Source organism: Anser brachyrhynchus, assembly GCF_964034855.1.
Source record: "Anser brachyrhynchus genome assembly, chromosome: 23".
In the NCBI taxonomy this organism is placed as follows: Eukaryota; Metazoa; Chordata; class Aves; order Anseriformes; family Anatidae; genus Anser; species Anser brachyrhynchus.
In genome coordinates this window covers 6,544,340-6,561,612 of record NC_137716.1, presented here as the reverse complement: position 1 = coordinate 6,561,612, position 17,273 = coordinate 6,544,340, and the positions used below count along the sequence as shown (strand labels likewise).

The 17,273-nt window shown below is 65.4% G+C and overlaps 2 protein-coding genes across 2 annotated transcripts; one reads left to right on the top strand and one right to left on the bottom strand.

Moving 5' to 3' along the window:
• Positions 1–494: 494 nt before the first annotated feature.
• Positions 495–7,907, top strand: LOC308182226 (mucosa-associated lymphoid tissue lymphoma translocation protein 1-like). The gene is given in 19 exon segments (XM_080566479.1): positions 495–631; positions 1,624–1,781; positions 1,991–2,157; positions 2,808–2,938; positions 3,040–3,184; positions 3,187–3,193; positions 3,351–3,414; positions 3,416–3,529; positions 3,711–3,807; positions 4,040–4,087; positions 4,175–4,210; positions 4,427–4,630; positions 4,790–4,967; positions 5,220–5,294; positions 5,719–5,846; positions 5,924–6,070; positions 6,290–6,447; positions 6,539–6,673; positions 6,761–7,907. Coding segments are annotated over 18 exon segments (2,244 nt in total). The 5' UTR covers positions 495–631; positions 1,624–1,644; the 3' UTR covers positions 7,034–7,907.
• Positions 7,908–9,927: 2,020 nt separating this feature from the next.
• On the bottom strand, positions 9,928–12,658 carry RAX2 (retina and anterior neural fold homeobox 2). The gene is made up of 2 exons (XM_080566480.1): positions 12,231–12,658; positions 9,928–10,487 (listed from the first exon to the last, which is right to left on the bottom strand). Exons 1-2 carry the CDS (start codon positions 12,534–12,536, stop codon positions 10,044–10,046), a joined length of 750 nt encoding a protein of 249 aa, XP_080422606.1. The 5' UTR covers positions 12,537–12,658; the 3' UTR covers positions 9,928–10,043.
• Between the last annotated feature and the right edge of the window lie 4,615 nt (positions 12,659–17,273).

The window sequence follows — 17,273 nt, the reverse complement described above, 5'->3', positions numbered from 1 at the left end:
GGAGGGAAGTCAGGGTCTGGGGGCGCTGGTGGGTGCAGCGAGCAAGTTTGAGGGGACGCCTCAGCCCCTTCTGCAGTGGGAGGGCTCGCAGCGCCACCACCACCCCATGTTCTCGCGTCCTCCTCTGGCTCAGCATCCCGAGGGAGTGGGATGGGCTGGGGGGCGCAGCGGAGGGGGGCACGTCTGTCCTGCTCAGCCGAGCCCCTTCCCCTTGGGGAAGTCGTGGCTTCCAGTCTGGCCTTCCAGCAGGGTCTGCAGCCACATCTTACCCAAGCACCAGGGGCTTTGCTGCCCCCTCCCCACGCGTCCTCAGCCTGGCGGAGTCCAGCATCTCCCCCTGGCCCCAGTCCTGCCTGTGCAGTGCCGCAGGGGCAGGACGGGCAGTGGGGCCGCTGCCACCCTGGTACGGGGCCATGCCCAGCTCCCCGGCAGCTGTGACGCCCACGCTCTGCAGCACAGGAAGCGGTGGAGGAAAGCAGAAGTGCCATGCCGTGGTGCGGGGGAGAGCTTTTGTTTTTAACCTTCATTTCCTCTGCGTGGGGCTCGGTGCGCGCCGAGCTCAGAGCTGAGGGCTCCAGGCAGGCTCCTCCGGCAGGAGCTGCCCTGAGGCTGGGGCCAGGCCGTGCCAGAGGTGAGTGCCCTGCGCCTTCCAGGCTCTGTCCTCTCCATGCCCACCCCAGCGCTTGTCCCCCTGTCCCCCTGTCGCCACCCCGAGCGCATCCAGCCCCCCAAACCCAGCAGAGGGTGAGCAGAGCGGATGAGCAAGTCCCTGCCCTCCGTGTCAGAGCCCCGCTGTTTGGTTGAGCGTCGCCCGGTCATGGATGTGTCGGTCCTGTGGGGTGGCTCGGTGGGGAGGGAGCGCGTTCCCGGGTGTCGGGCCCCATGCAGAGCCGGGCAGCTCATGCACAAGGGGCAGGGCGGTTGATGCTGCGCTCCCTTCGCTGCCAAAGCCCTTTGTCCCCGTGCCTGGTGCCCAATTCATGCCCCCAGGGCTCGGATTCTGTGCTCCACTCCCCTTGTCATCTCCCAGGGCTCCTCTTGGTGGCCCAGCAGGGTTCAGGCCACCTCCAGAGCCACCACCACGGGGCCTGGTGACAGCGAGGGGGCTGCTCCCGACCCCTGAGGTGCAGACGCCACGCGCTGTCTGTGCTGGAAGGAGCGGGGTGCCCAGGCTGTGCCATACCTTGTCCCACCCGTGCTCAGCCTTCCACGATGAGCCCGTCCTCCGTGTCCCCTAAAGGGACGGGAAGGTGGCAGGGGACATCCCCTTTTTCCAGTTCCTTGGACCTCATCCTGCCAAGGTCCTGGGGGCTGCTCTACTGCGGCCCTGGGCCCCTGCCCAACACCAGGGGCTGAGCAGGGTCCCCATGCCACTGTCACAGCTCTCGTCCCCTGGGCACAGAGGGGGATCTTGTGGCATTCTTGGCTGGTGGCCGGATCCTGCAGAGCCCGGGATGGTGCAGGGAGGTGACACAACACCAATGGGCTGGCGCCGGTGCTCTCCGTCCCCGTGCCAGCGTTGCTGCGCTGGGCCACCTGCCAGCAGCTCCTGAGGGTGCCCGGTGGGGCACAGGCACTGTCACTTCGTCACCCGTTGATGTCCCATCCCCTCCACACCCCCAGGCAGGCGGTGGCGGGGACGGGATGGGGGACTGGAGCCTGCCCATCAGCTCGCTGGGCGAGGAGGTGGTGGCCCGGCTCTGCGAGCTCCTGGACAACGCCAGCCGGGGCTGGCGCAAGCTGGCCGAGGTGGCCGGGGCGGAGAAACGCTTCAAGTGCAGGTAGGAGCAGGATGGACCCTGCGTCAGGCACAGCTGGGCCTCTGTCCCCTGCTGGGTGACAAACCGCAGAGACGGGGCAGGAGATGGGGCACGGCCGAGCGAGGGGCGCCCGCGGCCCCCCCCCACCCCGCTGTGTCCCCGTTTTCCCGTGTTGAGCCCCGGCCGTCCCGGGGGAGGCTGCGGCGCTGAGCCCTGCGGGCGCTCCGCAGCGAGGAGGAGCTGGAGGTGTGCTCGCTGAAGGTGCTGGAGCCCCGCGGCAGCCCCACGCAGTGCCTCCTGCAGCTCCTGGCCGAGCGCGACTGCACCCTCAAGTACCTGCTGGGCTGCCTGGACAGGATGGGGCACGCGCAGGCCTGCCAGGTCCTCAGCAGCGCCGGTAGGGATGGCCACGGGTCCTGGGGGGCCTGGAGAGGGTCACCAGGGGAAGGGGGCTCAGCAGGAGGAACGCAGGGAGAGGAGGGGCAGCTCTTCCTGGGGATGGGACGGGATGGGACGGGATGGGACGGGACGGGATGGGATGGGACGGGATGGGATGGGACGGGACGGGACGGGACGGGATGGGATGGGATGGGATGGGATGGGATGGGATGGGATGGGATGGGATGGGATGGATGCAGCAGGGTGGGATGTGGTGGCGTGGGGTGGGATGGGGTAGGGAAGGATGGATGGGACCATGTGTGACGAGGTGGGGCAGGAGGGGCTGGGAGAGGACGGGCCGTGATGGGATGAGGTGTGATGGGTTGGGACGGCACGGGGTGGGCTGGGGTGGAGCAGAGGGGATGGCATAAGGTGCCACGGGGTATGATGGGACAGGAATGGTGCAGAACGCCAAGTACAGGACAGGCTGGGGTGGCGTGGGTCAGGGTGGCGTTGAATGGGGTGAGGTAGGATGAGATGGTCGGGGTGGGACGGAGCAGGCTGCACTGGGATGGGGCACAACGGGACAGGACAGGACAGGGCCGGGTGTGACAGGGCGGTGCGGGATGGGGCTCTCGGCCAGCCCGGGTTCTTCTCCCTCTCCCGCAGTCCATGACATGATCCGCATCACGGTGCAGCCGGAGTCGCAGGTGGTGGCGGAGGGCGCACGGGTGTCCCTCACCTGCTGGGCCACCGGCCCGCCGGGGCTCGCCTACCAGTGGTTCTGCGGGAAGCAGGAGGTGAGTCCCACGCAGCCACGTCAAGCCAGTGCCCCAGGTCCCCTCCCTGGCCGAACCCCCCACCCTGAGCCCCTGTCCAAGCCCCCCACCTCATCCCGTAGGTGCCCGGAGCCACGGCCCCGGAGCTGGTGATCGACACGGCCGCCCCGCCGGGCCCACCCCGGTGGTTCATCTGCCGCGTGAACTGCGGGGCCGCCTTCGCCTTCTCCAGGTGGGCCCATGTCCAGGTGGAGAGGAGCAGCAGCCCCAGCTCAGGTGGGCCCCAAGGTCTGCATCCCTGTGCTGGCACCCGCGAGGCACCGCTCGCCTGCGGGACCAGGGGGGCTCCTACAGGGCATCACTTGGAGCCCCGGGTGGCTCGGCGCAGCCCTGCCGTGGCCCCTGGCAGACCTGCTGCCTGTCCCCTCCCCAGCCAGCGGTTACTGCCCCACCATGGCGGGGCTGCAGATCCTGCAGCAGCCACAGCCGTGCTGCCTGGCTGAGGGGGACACGCTGGTGCTGGAGTGCAGAGCCATCGGCAACCCGCCGCCGCAGTACCAGTGGTTCAGGAACCGGCGTCCCATGGAGGGTGCGCGGGCGCCCCGGCTCCAGGTACCGTGGGGCCCCTCGCCTGGTGCGGCACGGCACGGCATGGCATGGAGCAGTGCGGCACGGCACGGCACGGTGCGGTGCGGAATGGCACGGCACAGCGTGGTGCAGCACAGCGTGGTGTGGTGCAGCATGGCACAGCGTGGCACGGTGGCCCCAGCTCCTCTCTCCATCCCGCCGGCAGGTGCAGCTGGTGACGACGGCCGAGCGGGGCAGCTACTCCTGCCGCGTGTTCAACCTCTTCCACGAGGTGTGGAGCCAGGAGGTGGACGTGGAGATCGGTGAGGGGAGGGGGGCAACCTCCATGTCCCCTGTCCCCCACCCTGTGTCTTTCTCCTGGCTCTTCTCACCCCCACAACGTCCTCCCATGGCCTCTCTGCTCCCTCACATTTTGGGGGGCTTCAGCACCGCGCTGTCTGGGCGCTACAAAATAGGGTTCCCTCCAGCCCCATAGCCCCCGTGTGCCCCTGCTCCCTCTCTTCTGAACCCCACCTGCCCTTTGTGCTGCCCCAGGCCCACGGCTCTTCGCCTCTGGAGGCTCCTGGCAGGATGGGGATGGAGGTAGGTGCAGGTGGCGTGGCTCTGTCCCCGCTGCTCTGCTCAGGGCACCGCACTCAGGGCCATGCCACCACGCTTCTCTCTTTCCAGGCCCCCCAGAGCCCGGCAGTCCTGACCAGCTGTACGGTAAGAGCCCGTCCACGAGGGGTTGGGGACCCTGTGGGGCCGTGACTGTCCCCATTGCCACCCCCGAGGTCTGCTTTGCTTGGCCAAGCTCGAGCATGGGTACAACACCCTGGGGAGAGAGGCAGGGACTGGTGTGCATGGTGACACCGGGAATGTCAGGAGGGGTGGCAGGGACAGCAGGAGCGTCCCGAGCGTGCCCCTCTCCTGTCCTGGCAGCCACCGACAAAGTGGCCCTGCTGATCGGCAACATGCGCTACCTGCACCACAAGCACCTGAAGGCGCCCATGGTGGACGTGCACGCGCTGAGCTCCCTCCTGCGCCAGCTCGACTTCAAGGTGGTCTCGCTGCTGGACCTGGGCAAGGATGAGATGCAGATGGCTGTCAATGAGTTCCTCCTGCTCCTCGACAAGGGCGTCTATGGTGGGGCAGCTTCAGGGGGAACTGGGGGGGCTTGCACTGGTGGGGTTTGGGGGTGGCGGGGTGAGAAGTGGGGACAGCCTGGGGTGAGGACTGGGGGGGGCCCTGTGGCTTGGGGACGTGCAAGGAGGGACGTGACCCGCTGCTGTCCCCTCCCGCCAGGTTTGCTTTACTACGCCGGGCATGGCTACGAAAATTTTGGCAACAGCTTCATGGTGCCCATCGACGCCCCCAGTTCCTACACCTCCGCCCACTGCCTGTGCGTGCAGCGGGTGCTACAGAGCATGCAGCAGCGGCACACCGGCCTCAACATCTTCCTGCTCGACATGTGCCGCAAGAGGTGACCGAGCCCCCCGGCACAGAGCGGGGTCCTGGCACAGGGTGCCTGCCACCCATGGGTGCTGGTTCCTGGGGGAGCAGAGCGAGGTGTCCCCCATGTCCCAGCTGTGGCATCGTGTGGATGCCCTGAGTGTCACTGCTCCAGTTTAACCCCATTGTGGTCAGGGTCTGGGGTGCCCCAGGTGGACTTGGGGGGCTGCACCCCCCCAAGGGTTCTCACAGCGCCCAGCTCTGCCCAACTGCTCTCTTACAGGAACCTCAACGACGACACCATCCCGCAGGTCGGGGCGCTGCAGGTGACGGCCAACATCGTCTTCGGCTACGCCACGTGGGTCCCCTTTCCACCGCCCTGGTGGTGCCCCTGTCTTCCTCGCTCCAGGGCCAGTGGGACACATCCTGCCTTGGCCTGGAGCAGGGATGGGGCTCAGCCCCGTTTGTACCACATCCTGCTCCAGGCCACCAACTCCCCCCGGTCGATGCTGGAGGTGCTGGGAGTCGCAGCCCCCAGTCCCTTACAGGGATGGGGGATGCTCGCAGCCCTGCTCAGCTCTGGGCAGTGCCTGAGGGGGTTAAAGCACCGAGGCTCCTCTGCAGCACAGGGATTTGGGCCGACGATGCTTTAAGCATCCAGGATCTGGCCACGGCACTGTGGCTGAGCTTCCCCAGGGCTCAGTGGGGGCTGGTTCTTGGAGCAGCCCCCCGTGGATGGAGGGGTCCCACGGATGGAGCCCACCCCTGCCCCATCCCCGCAGGTGCGCAGATGCCGAAGCCTACGAGCTGAGCCAGGGCGAGTTCTCCAACGGCGTCTTCGTCAGCTTCCTCAAGCGCTGGCTGCTGGATGACGAGAAGATCACGGTGCTGCTGGACAAGGTGGCCGAGGGTGAGTGGCGAGCAGCGGGGACCCTGGGGGTGGGAGCGTCCCCCACCGACCCCCCTGTACCTCTCGTCCCCTCGCAGACATGGGCACCCTGGAGATCACGCGGGGCCGCCAGGCGCTGGAGCTCCGCAGCAACCTCTCGGAGAGGCGAGCGCTGACGGACCCCATCCGTGCCCCGGGCCGGGACGAGACCTCTGCCAGGAACCTGCAGTGGGCCAAGGCCCACGGTGAGCACCGCGGCCACCGCACCCAGCGCTGGCACCTGTGGGGACGTGGAGGGGACGGCCCCGAGATGTGGGGCGAGGTGGCAGGCAGCATCTCCAGTGCCCACCGGGTTTCTCTGGTGCAGCACCACCAGCCCTGGGCTTGGCACCGGGGCTGCCCCGAGGGTCACCGCTGTGGTGGTGACCGAGGAGGTGCCAGCCCCGTGCTCGCTGTCCCGGCAGTGCTCCCGGAGAGCCGCCACCTGCACTTCAGCTGCGGCATCACCGTCCAGCTGGGCTTCGCTGCCGAGTTCTCCAACATCATGATCATCTACACCCGCATCCTGGCCGCCCCCAGGGACGTCACTGAGTGCGTGGCCAAGCTCACCGACATCCCCGAGGTGGGGCAGGGTGCTGACACCCTCGGCAGGGCGGTGATGGGGGGTCCCAGTGGGCTGTGGGTTTTCCACAGTCGCACATCGCCCACGGCAGGAGCTGGAAGTGGACCTCAAGTGCACCAACAAGGAGAGCCCCGAGGAGGTGGGCAGCCCCTTGTCACCCTCCTGGAGTCCCGGCTGCCCCTCCTGCTGCCTCTACAGCCGCCTCTGCGGCCTGCAGAAACTGCGGGTAAGGGTCACGCTGCGTGTGGGGGGGGGGGAATGAAGCCACCGTCCCCATGCCGCGGGCGGGTGCCCACCCTGCCATGCCCCGCAGCAGGAGCTGGCCTTCACCGTGTGCCTGCAGTACCGCTACCGCGGCATGGACGACTTCGTGGAGGAGAGGCGGGCAGTGAGCGTGGGCAAGCCGCTCATCGCCAAGCTCAACCTGCGCCTCGGCCCCGCCGCCGCCTCGCAGCCCCCCTTGGAGAGCTCTGTCAGCCCCCTCTCCAGCTCGCCCCCGGGGAGCTGGGGGGCGGCGGGGGACTTCTGGGGAAACACCCCCGAGGAGAACCTGAGCCCCAAGGGGCCAGGCTCACACAGCCTGTAGATGGACACGCGGCCCCCGCTCTACACCTCGTGCCCCGTCTGGCCTGGAGGGGACAGAGGGGATGGGGACGGAGCTGGGTGCTGAGGGGCTGAGCCCTGTCCTGCCCCGCACCAGGGATGTGGGGCTCGCTGCTTGGCACCTGGGGGGGCCTCAGGTACAGGGCACCGCCCCCTGCCCTGGACAGGGACAGCCCCACGGATGGCACATTGCCACCCCACAGATGTACAGGGAATGCCAGCCCCAGCCACACGGCACTGCCAGCCCCACACAGAGGACACGGCCCCATGTCCCCTGCCGTGGCACTGCCACCCCCAGAGACAGGACGCTGTCCCTGGCACGGCAGTGCCACCCCCCACCCCAGGGCAGCGCCAGCCCCGGGGCTCCCCGTGGCCGGGCCGTGCCCACTTTGCGTGGCGGTGGCACTGCCCCTTGCTCCATGGGGCGAGGAGGGGACGGAGGCAGGGGGCTGAGCGAGGCGTCGCGCCGGGGCAGGGCTGGGCTCATTCAGGCCTAGGAGAAATAGAGAGAAATAAGGAGATTAGGGGGCAAATCCTGAGGGGAGGATTAGGGGGGAGCAAAGGGCTCCTGCTTGGCTGGGAGGCAGCCCTGAGGCCATGGGAGACCCACCTGGCCCCCCAGTGCTCCCAGTGGGACACTGAGTGCCAGCGCTGGCCAGGCCGTGAAAGATTTCAGGGTATGGATAAAATCTGGGGGAAAAATCGCCATTTGCTTTTTTTTTTTTTCCATAATGCACGAGATGGGGGCACAGGGTGTACGCGTGCTTTGCTCGGCCCTATGTGCCAGCATCTGCAATGTCTCCATTGGGTCTAAAATGGGGGAAAACACCAATAAAAGAGTGAAAGCAAGATAGCTCAGCACTTCTCATGGTTCTTCGTGTTCAGGAGGCGTTTTTGGCCAGAAACATCGCCTGTTTCTGCACTAATGAGAGCGACGAGGCTCGCACCCGGGTAAGGGGTGCCCGAGCCCTGTCGCGGTGACACCCAGCACCGCCGGGCACCATGCCTGGCCCCGCACAGCATCACCACCGGCCATGTGCAAATTAGCTCATTTACATAATTTGTATAACACCCAGCACCTCGACAGCACGGAGGAGACGCGTCCTCACCCAGGCACACCAAGGCCGGCCTCGCCCCGATGCGCCCGCGCTTTTGGGTGGCGGCGGGGGCCCCCCTGACCCAATTAGGCTCGGATTCGGGGGGGGGAGCCCCCTCCCGAGCCCCCTCCCCGCGCCAGCCAGCTTTTGTTGGTGCTCGTAGGGCCGAGGGGAGCCCGGCCGCCCCGGCGGGGCCGGCGCCAGCCTCTGCAATTATGTCATGCGAAAACCGCAGCCCCCATTCAGCGCGACCCGTCCCCCAGATCAAACCCCATTACTTCCGCGGCCGTTGCTTCATTATCTCCCGGCCCGAGTATGCCTCTGCCTGCGGCCGGTTAATCTAAGCCCGGTCCCATTAGCTGGGCTGGGGAGCCGGGGGAGCATTGATTATGCGTTTAATGGGTTGTTAAAGGTTTAATTATCACTAACGAAGCAGACGAGCAGCAGCAGCCGGGGGACGGGGACAAGGAGCCGGGTCCCCTTGGGGTCAGCGCCTTGCCTGGCCCAGTGTCACCGCCGCTGCTCCCACCTGACCCCAGTGCCACCAGGGCTGTGGGGACGTCAGCGCTGTCCCTGGGGCTCCCGAGGGGCTGGGACTCACTGGGGCTGGGCTGGGGGCCGGGGGTGCTGGTGCTGAGCAGGGTCTGCTCCCTTCTGGGCCTTGGAGGCAAGGTGGGGACACGGTGTCGTGGTAGTTGTTGGTTATGTAGCAGGAAATACTTCTGGGGAAAGGTCTCCTCTTGGTCTTGCTTTCCCAGGAGCGTCCCCTCTGCCTCCATGGGTGACAGCACACCCGTTTGCCTGGACCAGCCCCTGCCTGTCCCGACCACGAGCCTCCTAAAGCCATCCTGAGCTCGCTCATCCCCACTGGGGCCGTGCTGGCCCTCGCTGCCCGGTGACGGTGACACCAGCCATGCGCCCTCCCCGGTGCCACTGCGGGGCCAGGATGGGGACACGGCACATCGCCACCCTCCTCTCCCTGCTCCCACCTGGCACCATGGCCCCCCCAGGGACCCCACGGGGACGCTGCTGCCCCACTGCCCCCCTCCTGGCGGGCCCCACTGGGGGCCGTGGGGCCGTTCCCTGCCCGGCAATTACGGCAGCTTTGTGCCTCCAACGCCGGCACCGCTGGAGAGCAATTAGGGCGGCGCAGCGTGGAGTGACGGCGGAGCAGATTCCCCCTGACAAGCAGCCGGGACGTGGAGCCAGGCGGCGGGGCTGGATCCGGTCACCCGGTGGGGACCGAGCCCTGCGTGCGATGGCTGGGTGCGCCGGGACGGCGGATTTTCCCTGCAGATGCCAAGTGTGGGCGAGGGAAAAGCCGATTTCCCTGGAAAGCTCCTTCCCGCATCCCGGCTAGCGGCAGTGCCTGACTCGAGTGCGACGCACCCGTTCGGCTCATCTCTTTACTCGCAGTACACCCGTCTCTCGGCGCACAACCAGCGTTGTGCCCCCATGCAGCTAACCCCCTCCACCCCCCCCAATATTCCCTACGAAACTAGAGTGTTTCTGTTCATTTGTGTTCAAATCTGCAGCATAAAAAAAACCCAAACAACAAACAAACAAACCCAACATTAACGATAAAGGGCAGGGCTGCGGAGCCCCGGGCTGGGGTCTTCTGTACGCGGCTGCACGAGGGAGGCTGAGCGGGACGTGGGTGGCTGCTGGGGTGCTCCCCACGGGGGGGTCCCACCAGCACCCCGCCTCGCTGCCCTGTGCCCACGGTGCTGGTCCGGGGGCGGCGCAGCCACAGCCCAGCATCTCTGCCCCGTCCCTGCCCCGCGCTGGCTTTGGTCCTGCTGAGCCTCCCGCTGTCACCCCCGGTGTCACACGGCCTGGGGACGGGAGCCTTGGGGGGGGGGCAGTGGGGGGGCCGGGGAGGCGGGGAAGCGTTCATCAAATGGGCTGCCAGGTTTTGTCAATGGTCTGAATGTGCTCCTTGGCTTTCATGCGGAGCGAGGCGATGCTGGAGCTCCTCTGGTCGACGTCCTCCAGTGGGTACTTGTCCACAAAGGGGGGGCCGCACTGGTAGGGCGCGGGGGCCATGGGCTGCATGCCTTGCGCCATCCCTGGGGGGGTGTTGAGGAAGGAGTGCCCGCCGTAGGGGGGCTGCAGGGCCTGGGGGGCCCCCATGAAGCCGGGGATGCTGTGCACCGGGGTGGCGCTGGAGATGGGCGACGTCAGCCACGGGTCGAGCGGGAGGGAGTTGCTCATGGGCCCCACGTTGGCTGTCATGGGCGGCCGGTTGAAGGAGAGCATGGGGGTGTCGTGGAGCTTCATGGAGCTGGCCTCCATCTTCTCCTGACGCCTCCACTTGGCTCGCCGGTTCTGGAACCAGACCTGCCAGGGGACAGTGAGAGTGACCCCGGGGTGCACGCCCCATGCCCGGCCTGTCCCTCGCAGCATGCCCCACGGGGAGTGCCCCACGTGCTGTGTCCCTTATAGGGTGCCCCACATGCTATGTCCCTTATAGGGTGCCCAACATACTGTGGCCTGTGTAGGGTGCCCCATATGGCATGTCCCATGCAAGGTGCCCCATGTAGCACGTCTCATATAGGGTACCCATGTGGCATGCCTCATTTCAGGTGCCCTGTGTCTCATGTCCCATGCCAGGTGCCCCATGTGGCACACCCCATGCAAGGTTCCCCACGTGCTAAGTCCCGTGTAGGGTGCCCCATGTGCTCCGTCCCGTGCGAGGTGCCCCCCGTGCTGTGCCCCGTGCGGGGTGCCCCATGCAGGGTGCCCCGTTGTGCTGTATCCCACGCGGGGTGCCCCATGCAGGGTGCCCCGCACAGGGTGCTCCAGGTGGGCCGCCACCACGTGCTGTGTCCCACGTGGGGTGTCCCCAGCAGGGTGCCCACGTGCTGTGTCCCCCGTGGCTCCAGCAGTCCCTGTCACACCACGCACCTCTGCTAAGCCTCTCCTGCAAACCCCAGGAACCGAACCCATCTCTGGCGTGGGACGGGAGCGGTGGCACCGTGCAGCCCCTGCTCTTGCTGCGCCGTGGGGACGCTCCCACTGGCCCTGCAACACCGCACGCTGTCGGTACAACGCTGCGTGGTGTCCAAAAGCCACTCGGTAAAAGTTCTTAGAAGCTGAATTGCACTAAAACCCATCCGGACCTGGGAAGAGCTGCTGCTTAAAGCACTGGTCCCCACGTCCCCAGAGTCCCCAGCAGCATGGGGCACAGCCCAGCCTGCCTTGTAGTGCAAAGAGGCAGCAGGTGTCAGCCCCTGGGCTGAGAAGGGGACGGTTCCTACTGGGCTATACTGGTACAAACTGGTCGCTGCTCAGGCAGCTCAGCAGAGGCGTCCCCGTGGTGTGGAGCTCCAAGGAAAAGGCCACATTGTCTTGGACTTGCCTGATGTGCAAAAAGGAATGGAGTTGAGGCCTGGAAAACTCAGTTCACGTGTCAGTGGATTGCTTTTCTGGCCATCTCACAGTTGTTCTGTCACTTCTGATCGTTTGGTTTCCTCTGCCCTTTCTTGGGCTTTCAGACCCAGAGGCAGGAGGGAGTGCACCCTCACCACAGCAGGGGCTGCTCCAGGCTGAGCCCACCCCCTCCCCCCCCCCCCCCCCCCCGGCAGGGTTTTGTGCTGCAGCCTGGGAAGCCAAAACTTCCCGTGCTCCATGCTCTGAAAAGCCTAAAACCCCCAAATCGATGAGAATTTTGAGCTTTCCTGGCTCTGAGGAGCTGCAAGTGGTCACAAGCTGCTGAGGGTTTTCTCCTTTCCCATGGGACCAGCTGGAATCACAAAAGCATCCCTGACCTCCCTGTGCAGTGGGGGAAAAATCTCCAAAACCCATCTCCCTGCCCCAAACTGAGCCTTGAACACTGGTTGAACACCTTCAACACTGGTTGAACTGGGGAGCCCCTGGGGAGCAGGACGCAGCCAAACCCCAGCCCAGAGACCCGACACTTGGAGCAACGCAGGACAGGTGGCGCGGCCCTGTGCGCCCACCCCGTGGCTGTGCCCCTGCCCCTGCCTTGAGCAACGGGGAAACTGAGGCACAGATCTGGGCACCGAGCAAAGCCCTCCAGCACCCAGGGGACACGTCATGGCCAGCAGGTGCTTCCCCTACCTGCACGCGGACCTCCGGCAGGTTGACCTTCATGGCCAGCTCCTCGCGGCTGTAGACGTCGGGGTAGTGGGACTTCTCGAAGGCGCGCTCCAGCTCGTGCAGCTGGTAGGTGGTGAAGGTGGTGCGGTTCCGCCGGTGCTTCTTCTTGGGCTGCTCCTCCTCGGCGGCAGCAGAAGGGGTCCCCTCGCCGTCCCCCGGCTTCCGCAGCTCGCCCAGATCCCCTTCGCACTTATTCAGGAACATCTCGGCGCCTGCGAGGGGATGGAGGGGTTGGGGAGGGTGGGGACATCGGAACCCCCCCTCCATGCACCCCGGCTGGGACAGAGGGACAAGCGGATGGACAGGAGGATGGGCCAGCCCCGTGATACCTGTGTGGGAATTTTATGGAGCCACCAGCCCTGAAAACCAATGCAAACCCCTCCCTGCCTGGCCTGGAGGTGACCGGAGCTGGCCAGGTCCCCCTGCCAGCCCCGCTCCTCTGCTCTGTCCCTCGAGACCAGCCCCACATCATTGCAGGAACCCATTCTAGTCCCCAGGCAGGGCAAAAGCGGCCCAGCGCCGTCCCCCAGCTAATATCCTTTTTTCTGCATGTTTATCAGCGTTTTCAACCCTTACAATGTTGCATCTTTAAGCTTTTTATCCAGCTTCTGAAATCTTCCTGTGGTATTCGCCAGGGATTAAGGGCCCCTTTCCACTGCGGGGATGTGGTCAGACACGGGAATCGGGCAAAAAGCCCTAATCCCGGGGTGTTTCTGCGAGGGGAAGGTGTTCGGCCCTGCATCGCCCCAAAATTCAGCAAACACCCAAGCGGGCACAGGGAGGGAGGGGGAAAATCAATTAATTCGCTAAGGGAATAACTGGGGAACCTGGGTGGGCAGCTGGTGGGGGGAGCTGGGGGCTGCTGGCACTATGCACACGCAGAGGATCTGCGTGCGCCATGCATGGTTTGTGTGTGTGCGTGTGCAGGGTGCAGCGTGCAGTGAGTCGGCAGCATGCACGCACGCTGCAGGCAGGTGTAGATGCTGGGGGTGTGCACAGCGAGGTGTGAGCGTGCAGCGCGCGGAGCGCAGGGTGCGACTTGTGCTGAGTGGGTGCCTGTGTGCGAGCAGCGTGTGTGTGCGTGTGTGTGGGGGGGTTGTGCTGCACATGCACTGCATGCAGAGTGCACAGCGTGTGCCCAGTGTGCAGTGTCCATGTGCCACGGGTGCAGCGTGCAAAGTCTGCATGTGCAGTGCACAGCTCACAGGGTGTGCGAGGAGCGCAGTGCATGCACATGTGGGCACAGCATGAATCAGTGCACAGTGCGTGCATGCAGTGTCTGTGCGCAGTGCTTGCAGTGCCTTTGTGCTCAGTGCACACAGTGCATGCAGCGAGCGCACGCACAGAGCATGCAGCACATGCCGTGCAGCGCACACTGTGCACACAGGTGTGCAGCAAGTGCAGCGTCCGTGTGTACAGCATGTGCAGCATATCCAACGTGTGCCACGCATGCCCAGGGTCTGTGTGCGCTGCCCAATGCACACCATGCTCAGAGCACACACTGTGCATGTGGAGCTTGCGTGCACTGCACAATTTGGGCAGTGCCCCTGTGTGCAGTGTGTGTAACACATGCAGCGCGCTCGCAGGGGCTGTGTGCACTGCCCAAGGCATTTGCAGCATGCTCAGAGCATGCAGCGTGTGTGTGCAATGTGCGCACTGTGCAGTGTGTGCAGTGCCTGTGTCCACAGCACATATAACGCATGCAGTGCACGCGCAGGGGCTGTGCATGCGGTATGTGCAGTGCACAGCGCTGCCAGTGTGTTGCATGTGCAGCGCATGCAGTAAATGCACAGGGTCCGCATGCAGCACGTGCCACACGTGCTTGGCTCTGGGTGACACCCCACGGCCCCACGCAGGGTGCCCCATCACCCCGAGGTCTCTGGCTGGGTCTGGGTCTGGCCACGCTGCCCCCGGCAGCAGTCCCTTCATGGCACCCAGGCTGCTGAGTGCCCCAGTGCTGGGGTGCCCTGCTGGGCGCTGGGACGAGCAGGGCCCCAATGTCACCGTGCGAGGGTCGTGGAATGTCCTGGGGTTGGGGAAACAGGGAGGGGACGGGACCCCCGCCGCCATCCCGCTGGTGCTCACCCGCTTCTCATTTGCGCAGCTCCACACCTGCAAGGAGAGGGGAGAGGGGTGAGCACCTGCAGCCCCCCCCAGGACCCCACGGAGAGGTGCAGGGATTGGGGTGAGCTGGGCAACGGGGGCTGGGGACAGCAAAGGGCTGAGGCTGGGGGCAGCCCCTAGCACCTCCCAACCCCACCCAAAAGCAAAGGAGGCCAAGAAAACAAACAAACAACAACAACAACAAACAGGAAGAAGAGGAAAACAAATCCTTGGAGTGGGAGCAGGAATCAAGGGCGATAAAAGAAGAACGGAAAAAATAACAGAGCCAAACAAAAGCAGGAGTAACAAACATGGGAATTACAGAAAATCACAACCCGCCAAGTGGGGTGGCAGCGCTGCAGCCTGTGGGTGCCCCGGGGCTGCCCCCGCCCCACCTCATCCTTGGCGGCATCACAGCACGGCCCCCCGGCTCCCCAGCACCGCTCCCCGGCTGTGTCACTCTGATGGGTGCCCGAAGTCCCTGCCGAAAGAGCGGGTGCCCCCCCCCTCCCCCCAGCCCCGTCCATGCACCCCCATGGCCAAGCCAGAAGTCCCGGGTGTCGCTGCTGGCCCCAAAACCCGGCAGCTCAAGGGGACCCCGCAGCCTCCGTCCCCCAGATGCACACCCAGCTGGGCGGCAGGGCGGCTCGCCTGGGCTCGTTGGGGACCAGAGTGCTTCCCGCGGCCGTGGTGGTCCCGGCAGCAATTTGGGGGTTTCGGCTGTAAAAGTGCACTGGGCAGTGCCAGGGCAGCGTTTCTCTGCTTTATGCCCGCACCCGTTGCAGCCTCAGGCTTGAGCGGAGCTGTCTGCTCCTCACCACAGACACCAGAAAAGCAAACAGCAACGGCGACAAGCCCCGAACTAGGCAGTAATGAGCCCAAACTGGGCAAACCCCAGCTCTCCCAGTGCCAGAAAGACTCGGCGAGATGAATAAAGCACCAAAACCCTCCGTTCGGGCGGTGCTGTGGCCCGTGGGTGCTGCAGCCTGCCTGAGGCCGTCCCGCTTTGCTCCGGCACCCGTTCCCCTTCCGTGCCCCTTTGGGTGCCGGTGGGCACCGGGGCCGGGGCCGGACCCTGACGGCAGCCGGCACAGCGCGAGCCGGCAGCGCAGTGCCCACCAGGAGCAGTGGCACTCGGTGCCATGATACCGAAGGGCAACCAGGGGTGCAAAGCAGGCAGCTTTGGGGCACCCAGCACCCACTCCCACACCCCCGGGGCAGGGCCCAGGATCCGGCCCTGGCCACGGGAGCACCCCAGGGCCGGCCCGTTTCTCTTTGGAGCATCTTCCCCCAGCGCTTTCTCCCGAATTCGAATAAAACGGTGTTACCTGCTGGGCCCAACTTGGCTTTTCCAGGAGTATTTAACTTTGTCGGCCCCTCCTGGGAACCAAACAAGCGGCTCAACCTCACCAATCTTGCAGCTTGGCAGCCAAAGTTGCCTCTAGTCTTCTTATTTGTCACAGAACCGCCGTGCTAAGGCTCGGGAGAATCTTTATTTAGTGTTGCAGATGTCACCAAGGCCCCGCAGATTGGAAATGAGTCCAAAGGATTAAGACGAGGTTATTAATTGGAGGCCTTCCCCTCTAAGAATGATTGACAGTTACTTTCTGGACAAGTAATTGCTCTAAATGTCCCCCCAGCGCCCGGCGGGCCGGGGGGGCCGCGGGCGCACAAAGCCCCGCGCTGCCTTCCCCGCTCGGATTGTCTCCCCACAAAGGCGTCCTGCTGGAGTTTTCCTTGTAATCCCCTCATTATGGGAGAGGAAAAAGAATTAGAAACACGGGGCGAGGAGAAGAAAGGCAGAGGATGGGGGGGGAGGAGGGAAAGAAACAATTTCCTTTGGCTCTGCCAGCGCCGCGGCCCAGGGACGGGCCTGGGGGCCGCAGCCCGTGCCCGGCCCTGCTGTGGTGGGGACGCTCCAGTGGCCGTGTCCCACCCCAGAGGGGACGGAGACTGGGGGGTGGCCCTGGTGGCAGTGTGTGTGGCCCCCATGGGTTCCTTGGGATGCTGCAAGCTTGGGTCCTGGGTGTGGACGGGCGATGGGGACCGGGCGTGGGGACAGGTGTGACATCCAGCAGTGGCACCGGGAGCGGGGAGAGGTGCGTGGGGACCAGCCCCAGGGGGCGAGCACCGTGGGCAGCCACGGGGAGTGGGTGTGGGGGCCAGGGGGAGGCCAGGCGTGGGGACCGGCCATGGATGGCAGGCTTGGGGACCAGCTATGGGGACCACCATGAATGTCACAACAGCCATGGGGACCAGCCATGGGGCCAGCTATGGGCACCGGCAGTGGGACCGTCCATGAATGTCACACCAGCTATGGGACCATCCACGGATGTCACATCAGCCATGGGGACCAAGCACAGGGACAAGCTGTGGACGTGGGGCAGTGCACAGGGACTGGCTCTGGGGACCAGGCATGGGGACAGAGCATGGGGGACCCACTCTGGGGCTATCCGTGGGGTTTGGCCATGGGCTGGGGTGTGGGGGGCAGGCCGAAATGCCATCCCTCAGTGTCCCCCTCCTCCTGCGTCCCTTGGGGACCCCAGCCGGGTGGGGGCTGTGAGCACTGTGACGGGGTCCCTTCCCTGCCACCCATGTCCTCCGGGTGCCTGGGGCTCAGTGCTGCCTGAGCTCAGCCCCTTCCCCGTGCTGCCCACCCGGCCTCTGCAGGGTTTTGCCCTTCTCGTTCTCTGCTCACTTTTACTTTCTCCCAACAGCCTCTTCCTTCCATCTGCGAGCACTGCAGCTCTCGGCCGCCGTCTCGGCTTCCTCCCACTCCCTTCCTCTCCTCGGCACAGTTCCCCTTTCGGATGCCAAATGTAACCACAAGGTTTTCAGTCAGCCCTGGTGTTGGTCCCGCGTGCCCCCCCCTGTGTCAGCCCATGGAGCTGCCCCCGGTGG

Excerpts from the sequence above, each read along its gene's own strand:
- RAX2 (XM_080566480.1), bottom strand. The coding sequence starts at position 12,536 with ATGGAGGGGGGGTTCCGATGTCCCCACCCTCCCCAACCCCTCCATCCC. Across the intron at positions 10,488-12,230 it reads TGCCGGAGGTCCGCGTGCAG|GTCTGGTTCCAGAACCGGCG; the intron begins GTAGGGGAAGCA and ends GTCCCCTGGCAG.